The sequence below is a fragment of the Carcharodon carcharias genome, chromosome 4 (assembly GCF_017639515.1).
Source record: "Carcharodon carcharias isolate sCarCar2 chromosome 4, sCarCar2.pri, whole genome shotgun sequence".
Classification (NCBI taxonomy): Eukaryota; Metazoa; Chordata; class Chondrichthyes; order Lamniformes; family Lamnidae; genus Carcharodon; species Carcharodon carcharias.
The window spans coordinates 25,037,343-25,063,585 of NC_054470.1; the positions used below are offsets into that span (position 1 = coordinate 25,037,343).

Consider the following 26,243-nt stretch of genomic DNA (forward strand, 5'->3'; position numbering starts at 1 on the left):
GATCTAGTCTGTCAATTGCATGATGTTTAATTATACAAGATAAAGAGGATTCAAATTGGCATGGGTATGGCCTTTTGAACTTAGCTTTCAAAAGGTTCCCTCATCCAGATTATGGTTCACGACACCTCTGAGGTGCTGTGAAACACCAGTCCTTTAAAAGCTGGCCCAACTCCATGAAAATTATGGAGGACTAGGCCATGCCAATCCCAGCTATGGAGCAGCCAGGTCAGGACTGCAAGGTGAGGGGCTCATGACCCGCAGCAGCACTCATCTTTAACCCGCACTGGTGAAATTTGGAGCCCTGGAAATAGGGTCGGGAGTCCTGGCTGTCATTTTCACACCTCCATGGAGCCTCCCCAACTCCATGAAAATCCAGCCCATTAACTGTTTCTCTCTCTATAGATGCTGCCAGACCTGCTGGTGTTTCCAGCATTTTCTGTTTTGCCTTACTTGCTCCTTAGTAGGCCTTAAAGCGGACCAGATTGTCACTTCAAATTTTTAGTAGACTGTACCAATTTTTGTTACTTCTGCACTATTTCTGGGTATCTTATTACTTTTTATAACCTTTGCTATTTGAGTATTTATAAGGGGAACGTGGTGGCGTAGTGTTATTGTCACTGGACTGGTAATCCAGACACCCAGGGTAATGCTCTGGAGACCCGGGTTCAAATCCCACCAAGGATGGCAGAATTTGAATTCAATAAATATCTGGAATTAAAAGTCTAGTGATAACCATGAAACCATTGTTAATTGTCATAAAGATCCATTTGGTTCACTAATGCCCTTTAGGGAAGGAAATCTGCTGTCCTTCCCTAGTCTGACCTTTATGTGGTTGACTTTTTTTAAAAAAAAAAATGCCCTCCGAACAGCGATGCCCACATCCCACGCTCACGAACGAAATTTTAAAAATGAGCTGAGAAATGAGCCAGGGCAATGTTATAGATGTGATCTTAGCGATGGCACAAAGCTCACCTCTGGACCAAGTGTGACACCAAGGTGACACCAAGGTTGCGAACAGAATTGCTTAATCTCTCACTTGCCAGGGAGAGGGATGGAGTCAGTAGCTAGCGAACACAGTTTTAGTGTGGAGACCGAAAACAGTGGCTTAAATCTTCACAATATTTAACTGGAGGAAATTCTTCCCAAGAATTCTTCTCCAGTTCTGGATGTGGAATAAACAGTTTGTTAATTTAGCAACAGTGGTAGAGTCGAGAGATTTGATAGTGAGGTAGAGATGTTGTCAGCATACGTGTGAAAACTAATATTGTGCCTTCAAATCATGTCACTGAAGGGCAGCATATAGATAAGAAATAGATTGGGGGGGTGGTTGCAGTATGCCAGGAATAGTTCCTTGGAGGACATGGACTATTTGGGAACAGGAAGAGAAACCTCTAGTTATGACTTAGATAGAATAAGAATGGAACTAGGTGAGAGTAGGCCCACCCAGCTAGATGACTGTAGAAAGGAGTTGGAGGAGGATGATGTGGTCAACTGTGTCAAAGGCTATAGACAAGTTAAGAAAGATGAGGAAAGGTTTCCCTTTGTCACATCACATTGGATGTCATTTGTGACTTTGAGAGCTATTTTGGTACAATGGTAGGGGCGGAAACCTGTTGGGATGGATTCAAACAAGAGTTCTGGGAAATCTGGTAACAAATTTAAGAAATGACAACACATTCAAGGAGTTTGGAGTGAAAAAGGAATTTGGAGATGGGATGGTAGCTTGCAAGGCTGGTGGGGTCAGTGGTTGTTTGTTTTTAAGGAAAAGGGTGATGACAGCAGAGTTAAAAGTTCATTTCATAGCAAATCGCATTTGTTTGTTTCTTCTCATTCTGCTAAATTGTCTGTCTTGCTAGTGTTTTTAACATTCTTTTTTCTTTTTCAAACTATGTAATTTTCTGTTATCAGCAAATTCCAACATTGTGCTCCCCATGCCCAAGTCCAAATCTATATATACTGAGAACAAAAGTAGAGGAGCACTCATTCCTAAAGTATAACAATTCTAACTCTTGTCCAATCCAAGCAACTCCTGCTTATGCTGTTTCCTCTCATATAACTAAATTTCTATCCATGCTAGATTTCTTTGTACCATACACCTGATTTTTTTAAACAAGTCTGCTGTGAGTTGTCTTGTCAAACACCCTCTTAAAACCTACGTATAATACGTCGGGATTTCATTCAATTATCAAGTTGGTTACATCAAATAAAGAACTCTGTTAAACTTGTCATGTTTGTCTGCATCTCATTCTATTAGATAGAACTTACATCATCCATAGACTGATGTATTCTTTACAAATATTTCTTCACCTGGGATGTGAAGAGTTTCTAAAGATCACCCAGTGTGGTACCATTCTGACATACCTTTTAGATTTTTGGCTGCCTATTTTAATTCCTATTTAACAAAAATTGTTGTTTTCTTAGCTAAACTTGAACTGAAGATACCATGGCAGAATCTTTACGGTCAAGCAGTGGAAGCTACATTGGATGGAATCTATTTGCTCGTTGTTCCATGTGCCAGTAAGCAAAATGCATCTTGTAGTACTTTGGTTGTTTGTGCTAGGCGGAGTACAGACCAACCCAACCAGCCCATGCTTGCAAGACCAAAAATAAAATATCCACTGTTTGATGTGATGCTGCGATTTGGCAGCACTTGCTGAATAATCCTGAGTGCTAATAGCTATACTAATAACTGATTTTAAGCTAATCAGTGGAGCTTGGCTGCATGTGTTTACCACTTTGTGCAACTTTCCAGAGTGTTGGGTTGTTGAAGATGTTCAAATATGGCAGCAAGTGCTCTAAAGGCAGTCAGTCAGTAAAGCAACTTCTGGGTTTCTGCATTTGGTTTTCCCACAGAATTCCAGATTTTGTTCAAGCTCCTTTTTGGTAAGGAGTGTTGTAACTCACCATCACCTTCTGTAGGGCAAGTAGGGATGAGCAACAATTGCTGGCCTTATCAGTAATGCTCATATTCCATGAATGAATGAAAGACAAAGACTTTTGAGGTCTAGTCTTCATAAATCTAAACATTTAATGTCTTGTCTGCAGAATTCTACTGTTTCCTACAGCATTTGTTTTAGTTTCACAGGTTAGCAAGTTTATTTTAGAAAGATTTGAATATTCACAAGAGATTCTGATTTCAGTCTAGTTCAGCTTATTGCAGGGTTGGCAGGTGAAGCTTTTTTTGCTGTGAATTTGTTCAGAGGTATTTTTACTACTGTCAAATATTGGGAGAGAGCATTGATTCTGATGTTTTTTCTACAGTCCTACATTGGAACAAGTAATTAAAACATCTTGAAAAATCTTTTTCTATTGTCCTACATTGGGAAGGAGCATTGATTCTGGTACTGCCTTTTCGCAATTTTTACCAGAATTTGTAATTGAAGCAGAGATGTCAACGTGCAGGAATAGCTTAGATCGGCACTTGTAAGAGAAATATAGGGAGATGGAAAGAGACAGACATGTGTGATTAGGATACAACCAGTGTGAACAGTAAACAGAAACTGTTGGGCCAAAAAGTCTGACTATGTTTTGTAATTTCACAGTTCCAATGTGAGCTACAGTAGGTAAAGCAATTCTAAAGCAAAATTTCTGTTCATTATTTGAGTACACAATTAGTGTAAATGGGTGCAAGCTCAAATACAATTTTTAATCAATGGGCTTGAAATTCATCAGCAATTTTATCCTCTAGCTTGTTGAGGTCATTGGTGGTTGGTTGGCAATGCAAGGTTCCCATCTGATTTTAGTGTGTTTTTTTTCCATCGGCGTGTGTAAATAGAAATTTTTGGCACTGACAGCAATAGGAATAGTAAACAGCCATCATAAATCAGTCAACAGCAAAAAGTACATATAAAGCGCTCACAGTTTGTAGAATGTGGTACCACCTGGCAGCAAGTTAGTCCTAAAGTCTTTATCACAACCATTGTCAGCTAACAACAATTTAATGAACAGAAATCTTGCTTTAGAATTGCTTTACCTACTGTAGCTTACATTGGAACTGTGTGAAATTCAAAAATGTAGTCAGACCTTTTGGCCCAACAGTCTGCTGTTTACTGTTCACACTGGTTGTATCCCAATCACACATGTCTATCTCTTTCCATTTCCCTATATTTCTCTTTCAAGTGCCTATCTAAGCTATTCCTGCATGTTGACATCTCTGCTTCAATTGCAAATTCTGGTAAAAATTGCAAAAAGGAGTACCAGAATCAATGCGCATGGCTGTGGCCCCCTCCCCTCCACTGTCATGCACTCACCTGCGCTGCACACAGCTCTCCTCTTGGTGGCCTGCTCTCTCAGACCTACCCCAAAAAACGGCCCCCCCAACTCTCTCAGGCAGGTCACCACGTGTGCCAGAGTGTCCCATGAGTTGGCCACCCTGGTGTTCAAACCATTGAATTCGAGCATTGTTGTCACCAGGATTGCTGCAATTTTATAGTGGCCTCGCCAGAACCCATCAAATATATTATGTTCATTTATATTCTGAAACATTAAGAGCTGAAGAAAGAGCAGTGAGATTCATCACTAGAGTCAAAGGTTTGATAAAATGTGAAATAGTTTTTTTTCTCTGTCACTGCACATTAATTTAAGGAAATCAACTATTGAGATACTAAGAAAAACCCCATTGCATTATTGCTTCACCAGTGTAAGTTTGCATGACCAGCACTGATCAGGTGTGTCTTAGCTGTAAAGTAAACTTGCAAAACTGATTGTATTTTTTCACTGTACAAATCTTGCTAAGCAATTCATTCTTCGAAGTGCTGAGATGTTTTCCTGAGTTGTAATAAGATGCTAGATATATTTATTTTCCATAAATGGAATTGTAGAATCCGAGTTCTTCACTGACCATTAGTTGGTGTTGGTATATACCATCTAACAGTCAGATGGTACAGAATCATTCTTGCTAGATTATTTTGCTTTAGTAACTTGCAAGTGTCAGAAAGTATACTTACAAGGTATATCACTCTTGCAAGAGTCAGTCTGATTCACTATTATTATTAAGCAACAAAAATTTCAAGCAAAATACAAATGAACTCTAGTTATCACAAGTCAGCGTATTTGTGTGCCGTTTTTGAGTAGTAAAATTGTACATGGCCATGTGAATTTTAACTATATTGTACAATGTAAATGCATGTGGCATTGTGTGTAAGTTGTCATGACTGCTAACACTTGTATTTGTAAGTTGCGTTTTTAATTTGTTTTAGGTATCCAATACGATGCTGAAAAAGAGGAATTGCAGCTTCAAGAACTGAAGCAGAGAGAATTGCAAAGAATTGAAGAAGCTAAGCAAAAAGTTGCTGACAAAGGTTCAGTGAACTGATTATATTTGTACCTTTTATTTGTCACTGTATAATATTTATGTTCTTATCAGCAAACGTCAATGCTACACAATGAAAGAGTAGAGAAATAAAGAATAGAGAAGATGTCCAGTTGGTAAATATACCAGTATGTACCTCATATATGCCTAAACTTGTATAAATCTTGCTCACATTCAACTTCACATACAAATGGATTGAAGTTTTGATAGGTGGAGGTAATAGAGGAAAAGACAATCATTTGATGTATCATACATGAAACAGTGACTCAATTCTGAAAAATGTTTGAATTTAAAAGGTCTCTCTGATCACTCCATAGATTTGATTAAACTGCTGTGTATTTTATGCCCTTCTGTCTTTTTTTGTTTCAGATTTCCAGCATTTGCATTTTTTTTTATTATTAGTTAAATTAGCTGTTTTAGCCATTAGGTACTTTGAATAATGTGCCACTTTTGGGTGGCGGGGAATTTTATTTTCCATTGAATGAAATGACTTAAAATACCGAGGGGCATTTAATGGAGGTGATGGAGGGATCTCTGCTTTTGCAGCCTGAGCTGGCGAGAGACGCAAGTTGCATCCCTTGGGGAAGGCCTGCTGAATTAGGGGCAATCAGGCAATTAACAGGCCTTCCGCAGAATCAGGGCATTGTGGGTAGGATGCTCTGCCAACTGAGTTGCCGACCAATCAGACACAGGCAAACCTTTCATTCAGCAGCGCCAACTAGGGAAATGGTAGCTGCTACAGGAAATACTCACCACTGGCCCAGGATCGCAGAGTGACCCAGGTCAATGATGTGATGGCAGGACAGGTTTTGCGGGATGGGGCCCCGTATGTAGGGAGGTCAGCAGTAAGGGCAATGGGGTGGCTCTTGGTGGGCTCTCCCTTCCCAGTGCTAGGTCCCTTGATCAGACATTGAGGACCTTTGAACGAGGAACCCCCTGGGACCACAAGCAACAGGTTTGCTTATCATGCTCCCCACGTGGCATCAGATCCACCTGCCAGTGGTAGATGGATGAGGCCATTAATTGCCCACTTAAGAGCCTGCATTGTGGTGGGCATGAAGGCCACCCACCCATGGTCTTCCTGCCACGACCTTAATCAGGGTGGAGATGAGAAGGTAGTGGGGTCCCCACGCTCCACCATCCCATCTGATTAACTGCCCTATTCCCCTTCAAAAGCATAAAACATTGCCCAATCGCTGTCTATGGCATCATTTCTGGTGTGATCTTAATTTATTTTCTGCTGTTGACCTGACCTGAGATCAGTTAACTCATCCCATACCAGGGATTCAATCTGCAACATTTCTGCATTTTGTAGATCAATACCACAACAATTTACCAGTACCGGTACCATTTACCCATGGGAAATCACAGATTTCTAGATATACTTTTAGAAGTGTAAAGGAAAAGCTTTGACAGATTATGAACCAAATCACATGATTTCCCCTTGATGTATGAAAATATAATCTAATATCAAGTTCTGTAACATTTATTCTTCATTTCATGCGATGTGGGCGTCGCTGGCAAGGCCAGCAACTGTTGCTCATTCCTAACTGACCTTGCTAGGTCATTTGAGAGGGCAGATCAGAGTTAATCACATTGTGTGGGCCTGGAGTCACATGTAGACCAGACCAGGTAAGAATGGCAGATTTCCTTCCCTAAAGGACATTAAAAACCTATCTGGTTTACTGTAAGAATCGGTGATAGTTTCATGGTCACCATTACTGAGGGTAGTTTTATATAGCTACCATGGTGGGATAGGAACCCATGTCCCCAGAGCATTAGTCCTGTGTCACTGGATTACTAGCCCAGTGACATTACCAATACGCCAACATCTCCCCTCTGAAGAGAAAGGAGTGACCAGTTAACATTGCAGAGCATATTAAAGTGTTGTAGTAACAGCCTTTTAAGTTATATTTAAAATTTTATAGTGCATTTTAACAAATTTACAGCTCCTAAGGTGTTTTAGTTGCAAGCTGCCCTAAATGTTGATCGAAGATCTGTTAACTTTTGAATTTATTTTAAAATATGAGTAGGTAACTTTCTGAGTATGCACTTGTGACATGTAACATTTCCTGCTACATATTGGAAACTATTGGATATTTTCACAATTTTCTGATGATGATGGAAGTTCCTCCTGCCAGAACATTTTTGAAGATGGAGGAAAAATAATGAAAGTAGTGTGACTACTGCTGTTTTTAAAATTGAATTTCATTTTTACAGAAAATCCAAAAGAAGAAAAGCAAGACACTTTCGTTGAAAAAATAATTACTCAGGTTATTAAGAATTTGCAGGTCAAAATTACCAATATCCATATCCGTTATGAAGATGATGTGAGTATTTAGTTTCTTCCTATGTTTAACTTAGGTTCTTTGCCTTTGTGATGAGATTTGTTTTTCTTTCAGTTATGCTTTTAAAGACATGAACGTTTCTTCTGAGACACTTATTGCAGAAAAGGAGTTTTATCATAGTGTTAAAATTGCAATGTCTTTTTAATGATACATGAGATGGTACAAATATTGTAATCCAGTTAAATTACAATAGTGAACAATTGTGAGGGTCCTCCAGTTTTCCTCTTCTCCTCATTGTAAGAGACAGTATGCTTTACTTGACTCAGAGTCTCTGGAACAGGAACTAAACCTGCATCTGTTGGCTCTCAGGGCACTGGCTTGTGCAGCTGAACTCACTGCCCATTTTATGCTTGGTAAAATTTTCAGTGACTGTAGTTCTGAGCTTGAGATGAGTTATGTTTTTTAAAAATGAGTTTTCATTTCCTGATAATGCAATAATTTTAAGTTTCCATTGACAAAATGTTGTGGAGGAAGCATGAGAGTCCTAAATGAGTGAGTACGTCTTAAATAAGAAAGAAGAAAGCTGACACACAAGTAATGTATAATTTGCTTTCCACTTTTTCACAGAAGACTAAATTCCTCACACCTGACTGAGATTCCCTAAAACAATTTCTGGCAACATGATCTATAAAATTGCCATGTTAATAAGTTTTTGCATACTCACTGAGATTTGCTTGTTGTTGAATATGTTTAAAAATGTAGGGCACTGCATCAACACTCAATTTTAAGACAAGTTATCTGAGCACGTCTTTTATTTGGATGAGAAAAATATCATAAAAATTCAGAAAGCTAGAAACAAATTATCAGCTTAATTTAATGGAATAATTGTGAAGAAAGTTGGATTTTCTACATAGACTTATGTGGTAACAGATTTTGTGATCAGTGAAAGGTAAGTGTTATTTCTTTATTCAAGTCATTGACAGCTGCCCACAATGTTTTCATAGGCTTTTGATTTGAAGACTTGCTCTGATACAATGCACAAGTGCCATGCAGTATCTGTGGTCTCTGTGAGCAAGGCAAGAAACAGTAAGGCTAATTAACCAATCAGATTGAAAAATCATCACTGAACGACACAGAATCTAAGCCAAGAAGTATAAAACAGATTTAAACCATATGGAGAAAGTGAAATTGATTGAGAAATACAAATGGAACAGAGAACCAAGAGACTGAATTAGTTTTCTTCTTTTTAATCTTCAGCACTATTAACTTATGAGGGAATGAGACTCCACATTTGTAAAATTAAAATTTTAACAGCCTAAGCTGTTAAGAATTCACTCACTCCTGGATGCACCAGTCCAAATGTTTTCTGGTGTCTTTAATGGGCAACTACTGGGCAAGTATCCCAATTTACACCATTGCATTGATATCACTATCAGGACTATTACAGCATACCCTGTGGAGGAGGGGTACATCTCTGACAGTGACTTCCAGATTTCTGTTTTTAACTACACGTTCAGCCAGCAGACATTGCTGCCCAATTTACTCAGTTGTAATGGAGTTGTAATGGTGAGGGCTATTAGCCTCACTGTTATTAATGCAAAATCCAGGCAATGAATTACTCACAGGTTATAATTTTAGGAAGAGAAAGTCTTGAGGTTGGTGATTCAAATTTGCCATTACGATTACTCAGTTCTGAGTTTGTCACCATGGGCTGGACTTTCTTGTCCTAAATTAGGATGGAATGGAGGTGGGATGGCAGAAAAATTGATGCTGAAAGCCTGCGTGTCGGTTTGATGCCTATGTTCCTGACTCTGCTGACTTTCCCAGGATGGGGGAAGAGCAAGGAACAGAGAAGTGAAGTTGCTCACCTTGTTAATTGGGTGTGGTGAGGTCAATGGGAGCTCGTTAAGTGTTTGCCTTCTGATATTTTCATAGGGGCAGGCAGCCTTTAGGAGTTTTCTGAAGCTGATTAGTTGCAGCCTGGTTTAAACAAGGTGATGGCACTGAAACAATTTTATTTAATGCAAAAAGAAAGTGGAAGTTTGAACTAAAGAACTACTGAGCAGTAATAAATTTTAATAACCAACCTTTACGACCCTATTCCGGGTCACTACTCTCCATTTGTTCTGGCTACTTTGAAGGTGAAGATCCTCTCTTTTTCATATTTATAGCTGTGGATTTGGGCGAGAATGTGGCCTGCTCCCCTGGTTTTCTGCCATTACAGCTCACCTAGCCACTAACTGGGCAGCAGACCTGTCTGTAGGGTTATTAAGAACCTGATCCCATGAGAATTGCGCTTCATGGTAGGATGGAAATGGAGACAGAAACATGATGCGGGATTGGTTCCCCCTTTCAATTCCTGCATTTGATGAGGAAAATTTGCCCCAGTGTCTTCAAGTTTTATAATGCAGTGTGCTCAAGAGGGATCTGAGAAATGAGAATGATTTATTTCTCAGAAGGTATGTGGAGTTTCATCTTTACAAACCAGACCAGTTAATTTAATTGACATGCTGGAAGTGATAAAATTGAAAAATCGAAGTTTTTAAAATTTTGTGCATGGTAACAAGTTAATTCTTTGCAACCACAAAAGGGAAACTAAATAGCAACTTGTTAGCATTAGTAAGGCACAACAACATTTGTATCAATTAAAGGAATGTTGGCTACATTGGATAGCCCCTGAAAACAGGCAAGGGGATTGTAATATATGATTAACCCACACCCCTTGGATGTAATGCAGGCAGTGTGCCAACTTGATGTTACTTGTTTGACTGATTGCTGCACTCTTCATTGGTTGCACGCATCAGCAGTTGGCTCCAAACCATAATTTCTATGCACAGGGTTTGTGCAAGACCCTTCGGCATCCTAGGTGAACTTGCATCCTGGCGCGCCCTCACTTCACTAAGCTACGTGACCCCAGTGTTCCCTTATCAAGGACTGTGCATTAATAAAAAGCACACATGCACAAATACACGTACACAGATAAATATGAGGTTCCTTTAGTAACAAAAAGGCAGGCATGCTTTATTTGATTGTTCTGTGGAAGGGTCATGAAGACTCGAAACGTCAACTCTTTTCTTCTCCGCCGATGCTGCCAGACCTGCTGAGTTTTTCCAGGTAATTCTGTTTTTGTTTTGGATTTCCAGCATCCGCAGTTTTTTGTTTATATCTCTATGCTTTATTTGCAGTTTTCTCCAGAATGACTCTTATGAAGCAAATCCACACAATGCAGTGGACGAGGCACAGGGAATTTTGATGAAAGATGCTATTAAACTTCACGTGAAACTCTTTGAAGCCCATTTTATATTATGTTAGTGCTGCCAACTACCAACAGACAGAAAAAGCTTTAACATGCCTTATGCGAATAATGCCTTTAGTTTTACCTTAATTTGACTTAAACCAAATTCCTGACCAGTATTAACAGAACAGAGGAAACTGAAATCTAAATATTAATGAGAATAATGATCAAAGTCATTGATAACATATACAATTACTGATGGTTCAAGTAATAGTTCAAATGGAGTGACAATGCGGGTGCTCCCAAGCATTCGTTCCACCTGAAGAGTTGCTTCAAAGCAAATAAGGGCCCAATCCAAGAACAAATTATGGCCACCAAATGCAAGACTGCTGCACGACAAGAATAAGGTTCCCCAAGAGTTGGGTGGGGGGGATCCGAGAGCAGCATGGTGAAGTCCTCCCTTCAGCCACCACGATTGGCAGCCTGATAGCAGGAAAGGACAAGCTGAAAGTTCCCTGGGACTGGCAAGAGTTGTGATTTGAGGAGCAGTGAGTGTGGGAGTGATGGAGCTGCTCTTCCTATCGCAGATTCTGTCTCTCCCACGCTTTGCTGTTCTGTAGTAGAAGGATCTGGTGCCTAAAGTGTTACATGAGACCTTGTACAATACTGCTCACATGATGATGTAAGAAGGAACATGATCTAGAGCTAGGGCTAGTCTGCAGACAAGTACCAATGTGTAAGGGCCTAGTATGGAGTCCTCTCCATACCTACTGTAAATATGTTCATAGTTAAGTTTTGTTAATAAACACTCCTTGCAACTTATAAAAGACTGCCTCATGACGTCCTTCAAGCATAGTTCTCTCTCTCTTTCTTTTTCTGCATCCTCCAGATGCAGAATCTTTGATCAGAGGAGCAACAGCAAAAGCAGGAGAAAGGGAATATGTGATTGGAGTAGCTGGAACAGCAAGTGTGGGAGAGAGAGAATCTGTGATTGGAATAGCAGCTCCGTCCCTCCCACGCTCGCTTCTCCTCTAACCACAGTCAATTGCCACTCAGTGACTGTCAATTTAAACGAAGGGTAATGTTTTTTTAAAAAAAAAGCAAAGAACTGACAGTTGGTGAAAGCAGGAAAGATCTTTGGGCAGCTCAGTTGGTTGGCTTTAACATAAAATAAAAATTTCAGAATTGTCAGTTCTGATTTTTTTTTAAAAACCAGCATCTTCAGATGAGGACTCAGATGAGCACTTTGGGGAAGCCTACAGAAAGATACTGAAGGGATTCATAACAAAGCCCTTGGTGAAGTGGGAAGACTGCCTGAAAGCCTGTGCTCATTATCAGGGAGTTTAGCGGAGTCCATCACCAATCTGGCACAATACGTGGAGCTCTTTTCCAGAATGGAAGTAGTCGCCAACTTTGCCTACACAGCTGTAGACTCCACCATGATACAGCATTTAATGGCTGATGCTGCAGCTTCTTGTGTAGAACAAACAACAGGCACTCCGTGTTGAGTGCTGTAACCAAAGCTCAGACTGCTGCCCTCATCACTGCTGATTAGTGTTCAAAAAGGCTTGCAGAGTCTTCCAGTAATCCAGCAATCTGTTCTGAAACAGATTACTGGGATTCCTGATGCACTGCCCTGGCAGAATGGCAGTGTGCTCCATGGAGCACAAACCTGCTGTCCTCTTGGAACAGCACTGCCACTCAGCTGGTGCCCTAGCTGTTGTCTTTCCACCAGCCAGCCCAGATTGCTGCCCATGGTGAGATGGTGCAGACAGGCCATCTAGGCTCAGAGATGCTTGAGATTGTCTGACAAGGTCACCTGCAGTGTCCCTCACTGAAAGTCAGCAACCCTCTGCCAGCCTAATTGGGGTAGTACTGTGTCAAAACACTTGGACAGGCAAAGGCACACTGAGGATGGGTAGTACAGGAATGCGTAAGGGTTTTTAGTTGTTTTTTTGTATGCAATATGGCATGATGTATATTTTTAAAAATTGCTTTGGAATGTTATTTTTGTGGAGACTTTTATTTTGTATTGTCTTTTTATTCGTTCATGGGATGTGGGTGTCGCCTGCTAGGCCAGCATTTATTGCCCATCCCTAATTGCCCTTGTTCAGAGGGCAGTTAAGAGTCAACCACATTGCTGTGGGTCTGGAGTTGCGTGTAGGTCAGACCAGTTAAGGATGGCAGATTTCCTTCCCTAAAGGGCATCAGTGAACCAGATAGGTTTCTACAACAATTGGCAATGGTTTTGTGGTGGTCATCATTTAATTCCAGATTTTTAGTGAATTCAAATTTCACTATCTGCCATAGTGGGATTTCAACCGGGGTTCCCAGTGCAATACCCTGGCTCTCTGATGTACTAGCCCAGTGACAATGCCACTGTGCCACCATGTGTGATGGTCAGTGACAAGGAAGGTAAGGTTTTAGACTGTTGGTGAATGGGGAATTGGGGTTCTTGGCAACATACAGGGGTGCTTTCTTCATGAACATGCATACAAATTAGGAGCAGGAATAAGCCATTCAGTCCTCAAGCCTGCCGTGCAATAAGATCGTGGCTAATCTGATTGTGACCTCAACTCCACTTTCCTGTTTGCACCCCATAACCCTTGACTCCCTTGCTGGTCAAAAATCTAATCTAACTTGGTCTTGAACATTTACAATGACCCAGCCTTCGCTGCTCTTTAGGGAAGAGAATTCCACAGACTAACGACCCTCGGAAAAAAGTTCTTCTCATTCCTGTCTTAAATGGGAGACCACTTATTTTTAATCTGTGTCCCCTAGTTCTAGTCTCTCCCACAAGGGAAACATCCTCTTGGCATCCACCCTGTCAATTCCTCTTAGAACCTCATTTTTCAATAAGATCACGTCTCATTCTTCTAAACTGCAATGGTTCGAGGTCCAACCCTTCCTCATATGTTAATCCCTTCATCCCAGGAATCAGTTGAGTGAACCTTCTCTGAACTGCTTCAATGATATTGCATCCTTTCTCAAGTAAGGAGACCAAAACTGTACGCAGTACTTCAGATGTTGTCTCACCAGCATAGTACAACTTCCCTACTTTTATATTCCATTCCCTCACAATAAACAAAATCCCATTTGCCTTCCTAATGACTTGCTGTATCTGCACACTAATGTTTTGTGATTTATGTACCAGGACACCCATATTCCTCTGTACTGCAGAGTTTTGCAATCATCCTCCATTTGAATGACATATTGCTTTGCTGTTTTTCCTGCCAAAGTGAATGAGTTCACATTTTCCCATATTCTACACCATCTACCAATTTTGTACTCACTTACTCAACCTATCTTTAGATTCTGTCCTCCTTACAATTTACTTTTCTACCTATCTTTGTGTCATCAGCAAATTTAGCAACCGTACATTCAGTCCCAATTATACATGTCATTTATATAGATTGTGAATTGTTGAGGCCCCAGAAATGATCCCTGTGCCACTCCACTGGTTACAGCTTGACACCCCCAAAATGACCCATTATCCCTTCTTTCTGCTTCCTGTTGGCCAACCAATCCTTTACCCATGATGATCTATTACTCCCTACACTGTCAGCTCTTAATTTGTGTAGTAAACTTTAATGTGGCACCTTATCAAATGGCTTTTGGAAATCCAAGTATACCATATCCACAAGTTTTTCTTTATCCATCTTACTAGTTATTTCCTCAAAGAGCTCTAATAAATTAGTCAAACACTATTTCCCTTTCACAAAATCATGTTGCCCTTGCCTAATTGCATTAATACTTTCTAATGTGCTGATGTAATCTCCTTTAATAAAAGCTTCTAGCATTTTCTCTATGACAGATGTTATGCTACCAGCCTGTAGTTACCTGTTCCCATCTCCCTCCTTGAATAGAGGAGTTACATCTGTTATTTTCCAATCTGATAACACCTTTCTAGAAGCTAGGGAGTTTTGGAACATTCCAACCATTGCATTTACTATCTCTGCAGCCACTTCTTTTAGGACCTTAGGATGAAATCCATCTGGTCTTGGCGACTTGTCAACCTTTAATTCTAATAGTTTTCACAATATCCCTTCCCTGGTGATTGTAATTGTTTTAAGTTTCCCCCTCCCTTTCACCTCTTGATTTACACTTATTTCTGGGATGTTATTTGTGTCCTCTACAGTGAAGGTAGACACACAATATCTGTTCAACACTTCCACTATTTCCTTATTTCCCATTATTAATTCCCCAGACTCATTCTCTAGAGGACCTGCCCTCACATTGTTACTCTTTTCCTTTTTAAATACTTATAGAAACTCTTACTATCTGTTTTTATATTTCTAACTAGGTTTCTCTTATACATGAACTTCTCTCCCATTATTACCATTTTTGTCATTCCTTGCTGGTGTTTAAATTCTGTCTAAACTCTGTGGAATTGTTTGCTTTTTCTTTTGATTTAATACTATATTTAACTTCTTTAGTTAGCCACAGAATTTCTCACTGGAATGTATCTTTGCTGAGCGTTAATAAATATCTCCCTAAATATCTGTAATGCGTTTCTAGTGGCCTACCCCTTAACCTACTTTCACGGTTCACTTAGCCAGTCCGGATAGGGGTTGTCCAGATTCCCCCTCCCCGCTCCTCCTCCTCCTGCTTCTCAGCTGCTCATTGTACAGCTGGCGGCTAGGGTTGCAGCAGATCACCGCAAATCTTAACATCTGCTCAGCCGAGCATTGGTATTCCTCCAGAGCAGGTCTTCCAGGTGGCATGATGTTGTTTCACCACTGATCTGCTACATTACATTTTGTGTAGCAGCATGTATTGTATGCATGTAAAACACATGAGTGGAGTAGATTCATCAGCCATGTGGTCAGCAGATAGTTCCAATGGTAGCCATCCTGTGGTTTGCAATGGTGACTTAACGGCTGACTCAGCAGTCTGCCATTTAACGTAGACATCGTATCTGCTGTCAGGAAAAAGACATTGACCTGCATGAAGTGCAGACCCTGGCCCCACACCAGCTGCACAATGAGGGGGTTTCAATTACTTTTAACTCTGGTATGGGACAGAGTTGACATAGTGCCCATGAAGCGATGTAGGTGTTTTTTTTTTATTCACTCATGGGATGTGGGTGTCTCTAGCTATGCCAGCATTTATTGCCTATCCCTAATTGCCCTTGCGAAGGTGGTGATGAGTTGCTGCCTTGAACTGCTGCAGTCCATGTGGTAGGTACACCCACAGTGCTGCTAGGAAGGGAGATCCAGGATTTTGACACAGCGACAGTGAAGGATCGGTGATATATTTCCAAGTTAGGATGGTGAGTGACTTGGAGGGGAACTCCCAGTTGGTGGTGTTCGCACCGCCTGGATGTCAGTGACACCCTGCAGTCCTAGCAAAGCCAGGTACTTGCCTTAACGGCTTGTCTCTGGCAATAGCAAATTAAAATGTAGCTACTTTTTGAGTAGAGAGCTTCAGTGACTTATGCAACAGTAGAAAGCTAACTACCAGATATTTAAAATGTCCCCAGTTCCAGATGGAAGGAGCTGGATCCATAAGATTATTGCCAGAACCACTGGCAGTGTGGTCTTTGACATGTTCTGAGGTTACAGATCTGGCTGCAGCAGGTGACAGATTTCAGTAATGTGTTCCACTTTGTTCTTCACTGAGATTCAGGTAGGAAAGTTGCTCTCTGAATGTCGTAGGCAAATGTGGCCTCCTGCTTTCCCCTTCCTCCTCATCCTTTTTTCTTTTATTTTTAATTAATTTACATTATTTGGTGTCACTAGCAAGGCTTGCATTTATTGCCCATCCATCAGTAATTTTGAGTAGGTGTTGGTGAGCTGCTACATTGAAAAGCTGTAGTCTATGTGGTGAAGGTAGGGCGTTCCTGGAATTTGACCCAATGCTGATGAAGAAATGGCTGGAGATTTCCAAGTCGGGTTAGTGTATGACTTGGAACTGGTAGTGCACCCATGATCTTTGTCTCTAGGTGATAGCGGTTGCTGGTTTGGGAGGCTTGGAAAGAACCTGTGGCAAGTTGCCAAGGTGCATCTTCGAAATGATACACTCTGCAGCCAAGGTGTTCTGGTGGTGGAGGGAATGAATGTTTAAGGTGGTGGATGGGGTGCCAATCAAGTGGGCTGCTTTGTACTGGATGGTGTTGAGCTTCTTGAGTGTTGTTGGATCTCTGCTGATCCAGGCATGTGGAGATCGTTCATCACAATCCTGACATGTGCCTGTAGATGATGGGCAGACTTTGGAGAGTCAGGAGGTGAGTTAGTTATAGGAGGCCAGAGATTTGGAATTCTGCATTATAAAATACTGGATATAACTAGCAGTTCAGGCAGCATCTATAGAGAGAAACAATTGGCATTTCAAGTGGAGATCTAGGTAGGACATGGAGGGTTTTGAAGTGAAATGTTAACTCTGTTTCTCTCCACCGATGTTGCCTGACCTGAGTATTTACAGCATTTTCTGCATTTATTTCAGATTTCCAGCATCTGTAGTGTTTTGCTTTTGTTTCTCTGATTTGATGTTGTAGCCACAGCATTTGTGGCTGATTCTGTTCAATTTCTGTTCAATGGTAACCCACAGGATGTTGTCAATGATGGTAATTCCATTGAATGTCAAGGGAAGATGTTGGAGATGATCATTGCATGGCGCTGGCAAAAATGTTAATTGCCACATCAGCCCAAACCTGAATGTTGTCCAGGTCTTGCTGGATACAAGCATGGACTGCTTAATTGCCTGAGGAGTTGCAATGGTACTGAACTCTGCCATCATCAGCAACCTTCCCCACTTCTGATACTTTGTTGGAGAGAAGATCATTGAAGCAGCAGAAGATGGTTGGACCCAAGACACTGCCATGAGAATCTCCTGCAGTGATGTCTTGGGGCTAAGATGATTGACCTCTAATGGCCATTTGTCTTCCTTTGTGCTAGTTATGTCTTCAGGCATTGGAAGGTTCTCCCCTCCCTGCCCTTGATTTCCATTAACTTCAATTTTGCTAGGGCTCCTTGATGCCACACTTGGTCAAATGCTGTCTTGATGTCAAGAACAGTTACTCTCACCTCACCTCTGAATTTAGCTCTTTTTGTCCACATTCGGACAGACGCTATAATGAGGCCTGGAACTAAAATCCTACATTGTTGAGTAAATGCCACTTGTTAGTGCTGTCAATGATACCTTCCATTACTTTGATTTGAATGTTGGCTGATGGACCAGTAATGACTGGATTGGATTTTTCCTGTTTTTCATTCTCGAAGTCACACTGCGTTTGAAGTGGAATGCATACTAAATTCATGTCTGTGATAAACTGGTTTATGCAGAAGCCTTGAAGTCAGTGTCATAAAGAGATATTAATGCCTATAATGTTATTGGAAATTATTGTTAAACTGGAATTGTAGTAGGGTCCGTGTCTGTGTGCATGTCTGTGTGAGTAGCTTAATTGGATTAAAACCAGCTAGTCTGGGTGCTTTGATGTATAGCAGTTTCGAGGTGTTAATTAGATAAACATAAATCAGTTAGAAGCCAAAGAGTACATTTACATTTGTTGGATAAAGCATTCAAAAGAATGGGTAAAATCTTGCACCTAGCTAGAAGACTTTAAGTAATATGTTTTTTTTTCAGCTTACTAATAAAATTGGTGGAATGAAAGGAGAGGTAAAATTTAAAAAGCTAGTAATAAAATGGAAAATTTGTATTCCAAGGGGAAGCTAGGTATAAACAGGTGTGTGTGTGCGTGTGTGTGTGCGTGTGTGTCAGAGGCATGTAAGATCTAACCAGCCTGTAAGCCTACAACTGTGCAAAGGAACCAAATTGCAAGGGATCTCATTTTGAATTCTTAAGGTCAAACGTGCTTTGCCTGTATCTGTTTAAAGTCTATGGGTTATTGCTGCCTTGGGTAAAGATTTACCTGAGAGTGATTTAATTTGGGGATTTGTTTAAGAGTTATTATGGTAGTAATTTGTAGACATGTGTATATGTTTAATTTGTTAAATTAATAAATGTTTAATTTAGTTCTATATAAAAAATCTCTTGAGGCTTGGTGATTTTATTCCTGAATTCAGAGCTGCATCTCAAACATAGCAATTGAAAATATAGGTTATGACAGTTGTTCAAGTTTCCCTCTGGAGTTTAAACAACTCAGTCTTTACCAACTGCCATGTCATAACAGTCAGCAAGAAGTTCTTTAGCACCTGCTAGTTTTCCACAACCTGAGATAACTATAGAAAACATCAGACACTTGTACAATTGTAGCAACAGCCAGAAGAAACCAACAGCAGCTAAACTGTAAGTAATCGATGATCCATTTTAAAGAGCACTGATGGACGTTCCTTTCTACTGCTGAATGTGTATTTAGTTGCATGAAGATAAAAGGTGTTAGTGGAGAGTTGTGCTCCAAATTTGCATGCTGATGTGATTTGCCCGCTCTGTGTACTTCCAGCGGATATTCACTGCGCATATACAGCTTTTCTCCAATATGGCAGCTGGTATAATTTTCTACGTTGGAGCTCTTGAGGGCAGCCAAGATTAGGTCAACCATGAACTTATTGAATGGTGTATCAGACATGAGAGGCCAAATGGCCCGCCTCTGCTCCTGTTTCTTATGTTTAGTGATAGTGCCCAAAAAAAATGGATGCTGACTTCTTGCCCATCATGTTTTGCTATATCTGCAAAGTGGCATTAGAAGGAACATTATATATCACTATTGAACTTTGTCTTGTTTTCTCTAATTTCAAAAGTACAGAAACATTTTGAATAGTTCACATCAATCTAGAAGAGAATTGCTATTCATTTGAACATTAAATGATAACCATCATCATTTCTGTCTAGTTTTGTGTAGCTTTTTCCAGCTGTACATGTTTTTGATAATTCTGTTCTTATTTGCAGATCACAAACCAAGACTCCCCATTGTCATTCGGAATTTCACTTCAGAATTTAAGTCTTGAGGTACTGTGGATTTAAGGCTTTTAATTCCTTCCTTCTTGAGATCTTTATTATGGTTTAGTGGTAGCATTCTTGTCTCTTGAGTCAGAAGCCCATGGTCTCAAGCTCCACTCCACAGACTTGAGCATGTAATTTAGGCAGGTACTGTCCTTCAGGTGAGATGTTAAATTGAGGCCCTGTCCACTGTCTCATTTGGAAGATCCCATGCACCATCAAAGACTTGCCAGTGTCCTGGCTAAAATTTACCCCTTTATCAACATTTAATAAATCAGATAATCCATTAATTTATTTCATTGCAGTTTGTGGGACCTTGATGCGAACAAATTTGCTGTCATGCTTCCTTATCTTACAAATGATTACACTTTAAAAACCTTTAATTGACTATAAAGTACTTGGGATGTCATTAGATTGTGAAAGGTGCTATATAAAGCTATTCTCCCCCTTCCTTTTTCTTCCTGAAGTTACTGAGATAGCATGAAAGCAAAATACTGCAGATACTGGAAGTCAGAACTAAAAACAAAAAGTGCTGGTAAAACCCAGTAGGTCTGGCAGCATCTGTGGAGGGAGAAACAGAGTTAATGTTTTGAGTCCGTATGATGCTTCTTTAGAGTCAAAATGTTAATTCTGTTTCTCTCTCCACGGATGTTGCCAGATCTGCTGATGTTTCTCCAGCATTTTTTTTGTTTTTATTACTGAAATTGTACATAGTTAGTAGTTGGCGACATATTATGTTGGCACGTAATTAATTTCATGTGTATATCCATGACATGAACTCTGCTCGTTTACATCATTTGTCTGCTTGATCAATCACCTCCGTGTCCTTAGGCTACATGTAGGTGAGCCAGAATTTCCTCCTGCGGTACATCAGGAAAACCAAAGCTTTTTTTTGTCTTGTGTCAAACTCATTATTGGCACTATTCTTCTCCCTGGTTGTTTGTTCAGACGTGTCAACTCCATTGTCTCATAAAGAAGCAAACTCCTTTTAAAAAAAAAATCAGATTTTGGTATAAAAATCATGCACTGTCAGTTCTCGTAAGCAAATATAGATTGAAAATAGGTTTGTAAATTTGATTGCTGGCTTATTTAATCTCCCAACAGGTCATGGTTCTTTATACAAGCTATTATGTTACTGGTTCTCTCTCTTCAGGTACCTGCACTCTCTTTCAAACTGCCTTCATCAAACTTCTCCTTTTTTAAAACAAAAACAACCCTTTGCGCCACCATTCTTGCAAACTATCACCATGTCTTCAACCTCCCTTTACTATTGAGTCCCTGAATGTGTTGTTGTCTGCCAAATCCATATCCATCTTCCCTGGAATTCCACACTTGAATGCCTTCAATCAGGTTTCTGCCCTGCCACAATACTGAAGCAGCCCTTATCAAAGTCACAAATGACATCCTTCGACTCTGACGAAGATAAACTATCCCTTCTCATTCTTCTCTACCTATCTTGCAGACTTTGACACAGTTAACCACACCAACCTTCTCCAGTGCCTCTCCAGCATTGTACAGTGGGGTTGGAATGTATTATCTGGCTGCACTCTTATCTATCTAATTGTAACCAGAGTATCACCAGCAATGGCTTCTATTCCTGCTCCCAAATTGCTACTCTAGTGTTCCCAAGGATCTGTGCCAGGCTCCCTCATTTTTCTCATCTGCAAGCTTCCTCTTGGCAACATCATCCGCAAACAGTTAATATTCATGTACGCTGATGGCAACCAGCCCTACTTCACAACCACCTCTCTCAACCCTTCTATTATGATGTGGAAGGTAATATGTGCCAGGCAGCCCAAATCCACAAGGAAAACTTGGTCCTGCTATCACAACGGTTTTGCAATTTGTATTTATTATGAGAAGACTTAATGTACTGAATTTTACAATCTCTAAGATTGTTAGTGGACTCAATTCCTCTGAATTAAATTAAAACATTTTTTAACAAAAGAAAAAAATAAACAAACACACACAAGATTACAGTTACATGGTTATTTAGTCTTAACAGGTCCAAAAATTCTTAATTAAACAGGTTCCCAGCTACACACCCCCTTTTAAGGCACCAGTCCAAAATAGATTTGAAATTATAAAATAAACCCAGCAAGGTTACCATAGCAGCCACTCGATAGTGGAATTCCAAAGGCTTGTAGCACCACTTTAGGTATTGGACACGGCAGACTTCTGCTAAAGTGGCTAGAGGCTTTTCCCCAAGGACTGCTTCACATGGTGTACCTTTCGATCTCCCACGGCCACACACTCTACATAGCCTCCCATCCTTCTATACGTTTTCTTTCTCATTAATCTGTAAATTCCACTTTTCTACAGGTCTTTTGAAATTTACTTTCCCAAAATATAAAAATCTTTCATGTTGTCAATATGGCCTTTTTCCATCTGGGAAAAATAAAAATCATAACCTTGTCCTATTTATCATCTTAGTTGTAGACATCCTACCATCCCTTGGAAACCCAAACATCTGTCCACTTACCTTAAAATGCAAATTTCCTTCACATCTTATCTGTGGAACCCTCATCCATGTTTACTTATTAGCATTTTAAATATCTTTTTATCTCCATTTTCTTTTGATAATTTCAACCTTGCAGTCTATCTGACTCTAATTTAATTAAATCAGCTGCACAGACAACCATAAACCCACAATAATATTATGAAAAATATTATAGTTTTATGGCATCTTCAGTGTCGCTAACTTGTCAGATTGCTTGCCATGCTGGATGAACAGAGATTTTCTCTAAATAAATATTGGGAAGCCATCATTTCTGCTATACCATGGACTCCCACACCTATAAACTTGTACAGCCTCTGCGACTGACCCTGATCCCAGACATCCAAGAGTCTGGTGAAACAGCTGCATCCAAGGGAAAGCATAGCTTGATTAATAGCTTTCTCTCTCAAATCTATTTCTCAGTTGCTCGGTGAGGGTTATTTACACAAGGTAAAAAAGTGTCAAGTGCTTGCAGATTCTACAATTGATGCGTTATAGGGTTGTACTGAATGAAGTATTTTGTAAGAAAGTTAGGATTATTTTAAAGCTTTTTCCAGATATGACATTGTTACTGTAGGGTTCATTGGTTCTATATAGAGTGTGTACTTTGTAATTTTTTTTATCCCTCCATGGAATGTGGGCATCACTGGCTAGGCCAGCATTTATTGCCCACCCCTAATTGCCCTTGAGAAAGTGGTGAGCTTCTTTCTTGAGCTGCTGCAACCCATGTGGTGTAGGTGCACCCAAAGTGCAGTTAGGGAGGGGATTCTATGATTTTGACCCAGCAACAGTGAAGGAGCAGCGATATATTTCAAAGTCAGGATGATGAGTGGCTTGGAGGGGAAATTCCAGGTGGTTGTATTCCCATGTGTCTGCTGCCCTTGTCCTTCTAGATGATAGTGGTCCTGGGTTTGGAAGGTGCTGTCTTAGGAGGCTTGGTGAATTCCTGTACTGCATCTTGTAGATGGCACACACTGCTGCCACTGTGCTTCGGTTGTGGAGGGAGTCAATTTTTGTGGATTGGATACCAATCAAGTGGGTTGTTTTGTCCTAGATGGTGTCAAGCTTCTTGGTTGTTGTGGGAGCTGCACTCATTCAAGCAAATGGAGAGTATTCCATCACACTCCTGACTTGTGTCTTGTAGATGATGCACAGGCTTTGGGGAGTCAGGAGGTAAGTTACTTGCTGCAGGATATGGAGCCTCTAACCTGCTGTTGTAGCCACAGTATTTATATGGCTAGTCCAGGTCAGTTTCTGGTCAATGGTAACACCCCCAGGTTGTTGTTCGTGGGGGATTCAGTGATGGTAATGCCATTGAATGTCAAGGGGTGATGGTTAGATGCTCTCTTGTTGGACGGTCATTGCCTGGCACTTGTGTGGTGCATATGTTCCTTGCCACTTGTCAGCAAGCGGATGTTGTTAGATCTTGCTGTATTTGGACATGAACTGCTTTCGTTATCTGAGGAGTCACAAAGGGTGCTGAACATCCCCGCTTCTGACCACTATGATGGAAGAAAGGGCATTGATAAAGCAGCTGAAGTTGGTCAGGCCTAGGACGCTACCATGAGGAACTCCTGCATTGATGTCCTGGAACTGAAAGGACTGACCTCCAACAACCACAACCATCTTCCTTGGTGCTAGGCATCACTCCAACCAGTGGAGAGTTTAGCCCCTTATTCCCTTGACTCCAGTTTTGCTAGGACTCCTTGATGCCATACTCAGTCAAATGCCGCCTTGATGTCAAGAGCAGTCACTCTCACCTCACCACTGGTGTTCAGCTCTTTTGTCCATGTTTGGACTAAGGCTGTAATGAGGTCAGAAGCTGAGTGGCCCTGATGGAACCCAAACTGACCGTCAGTAAGCAGGTTATTGCTAAGCAAGAGCCACTTGATAGCACTGCTGATGACCATTTCCATTACTTTACTGATGATTGAGAGTAGGCTGATGGGGCGGAAATCGGCCAGGTTCCTGCGTTTTATGTACGGGGCATACCTAGGCAATTTTCCACATTGTTGGGTAGATGCCAGTGTTGCAGCTATATTGGTACAGCTTGGCTAGGGGCGTGGCAAGTTCTGGAGCACAAGTCTTCAGTATTGTTGCCAGAATATTGTCAGGGGCCATAGTCTTTCCAATATCCAGTGCCTTCAGCCATTTCTTGATATCACATGAAGCAAATTGAATTGACTGAAGATTGGCACCTGTGATGCTGGGGATCTCTGCAGGAGGCCGAGATAGATCATCCACTCAGCACTTCCGGCTGAAGATTTGTTGCAAATGCTTCAGCCTTACCTTTTGCACTGATGTGCTGGGCTCTCCCTGGAGGTGGAAGCAGCTCCTCTCTGGAGCTGCTTCCTCCATGGAGTTATTTAATTGTCCACCACTATAGACAGCTGGATGTGGCAGCACTACAGAGCTTGGATCTGATCCGTTGGTTGTGGAGTTGCTTAGCTCCATACAAACCTATGGCTTTGAAGCACCATAGGTTTGCATGGAGGGTTTTTGGGGCCATTGGCATGGGTGAGGTGGTATAAGTTGGCATAGTCAGGGCATGGAGTGTGCATGTGGTGAGAGGGTGTGAGGGGTAAGAGTTAGGCTGTTTTCTGTTTAATTGTAATTGGGATGTAGTCCCAGAGTGCACAGGTGGGCCTTTTAAATACCCTGCTTCAGCACCCAGTGGCTCCTGTGACTGTCTCCATCTTTTTTTCCAGGGGCATTGCACCCAATTCCTTCTTGCCACCAAACAAAAATCCTGCACTTTCTCCCGAGACGGCATGCCAAGCCAGGAAATTTCATGACTCCTGCTACCCACATCGAAGATGAAAATCTAATTCAAACTGTCAAACAAAAATCTTTCAGCAATGATATGCTTAATTAATCTTAAGCTAGTGAAAACATTTTTTTAAATAATCACAAATGACATCCCTTTACCAATCATATCATATTTCAATTGTATATAATCAGTGTTAGCAATAATGTGTTAACAATTACTGGGAAATAAGAGTGGGGATAAGGGAGTCCTTCTCAGGATGGTGGCCGGTAACTAGTGGAGTTCCGCAGGGGTCAGTGTTGGGACCACAACTTTTCACTTTATACATTAATGATCTAGATGAAGGAACTGAGGGCATCCTGGCTAAGTTTGCAGATGATACAAAGATAGGTGGAGGGATGGGTAGTATTGAGGAGGCGGGGAGGCGGCAGAAGGATTTGGACAGGTTAGGAGAATGGGCAAAGAAGTGGCAGATGGAATACAACGTGGGGAAGTGTGAGGTTATGCACTTTGGTAGGAAGAATAGAGGCATAGACTATTTTCTAAATGGGGAGAGAATTCAGAAATCTGGAGTGCAAAGGGACTTGTGAGTCCTAGTCCAGGATTCTCTTAAGGTTAACTTGCAGGATGAGTCGGTAGTTAGGAAGACAAATGCGATGTTGGCATTTATTTCGAGAGGACTAGAATATAAAAGCAGGGATGTGCTGCTGAGGCTTTGTAAGGCTCTGGTCAGACCACATTTAGAATATTGTGAGCAATTTTGTGCCCCGTATCTCAGGAAGGATGTGCTGGCCCTGGAGAGGGTCCAGAGGAGGTTCACGAGAACGATCCCGGGAATGAAAGGCTTAACATATGAGGAACGTTTGAGGACTCTGGGTCTATACTCGATGGAGTTTAGAATGATGAGGGGGGATCTGATTGAAACTTACAGAATAATGAAAGGCTTGGATAGAGTGGACATGGGGAAGATGTTTCCATTAGTAGGAGAGACTAGGACCCGAGGGCACAGCCTCAGAGTAAAGGGAAGACCTTTTAGAACAGAGATGAGGAGAAACTTCTTTAGCCAGAGAGTGGTGAATCGATGGAATTCATTCCCACAGAAGTCTTTGGAGGCCAGGTCATTGAGTGTATTTAAGACCAAGGTAGATAGATTCTTGATTGGTAAGGAGATCAAAGGTTACAGGGAGAAGGCGGGAGAATGAGGCTGAGAAGCTTATCAGCCATGATTGAATGGCGGAGCAGACGCA

At 41.0% G+C, this 26,243-nt stretch overlaps 1 protein-coding gene across 7 annotated transcripts in view; it reads left to right on the plus strand.

Annotated features, from left to right (window-relative positions):
* vps13a (vacuolar protein sorting 13 homolog A) overlaps nt 1–26,243 on the plus strand; it is a 524,014-nt gene that overhangs the window by 48,338 nt on the left and 449,433 nt on the right. For all 7 annotated transcript variants that reach the window (XM_041186720.1, XM_041186723.1, XM_041186721.1 and 4 more), the window contains exons 4-7: nt 2,422–2,517; nt 5,199–5,300; nt 7,532–7,641; nt 19,682–19,741. In XM_041186720.1, coding sequence (XP_041042654.1) covers nt 2,422–2,517; nt 5,199–5,300; nt 7,532–7,641; nt 19,682–19,741 — 368 coding nt within the window. The remainder of the gene's footprint in view (nt 1–2,421; nt 2,518–5,198; nt 5,301–7,531; nt 7,642–19,681; nt 19,742–26,243) is intronic.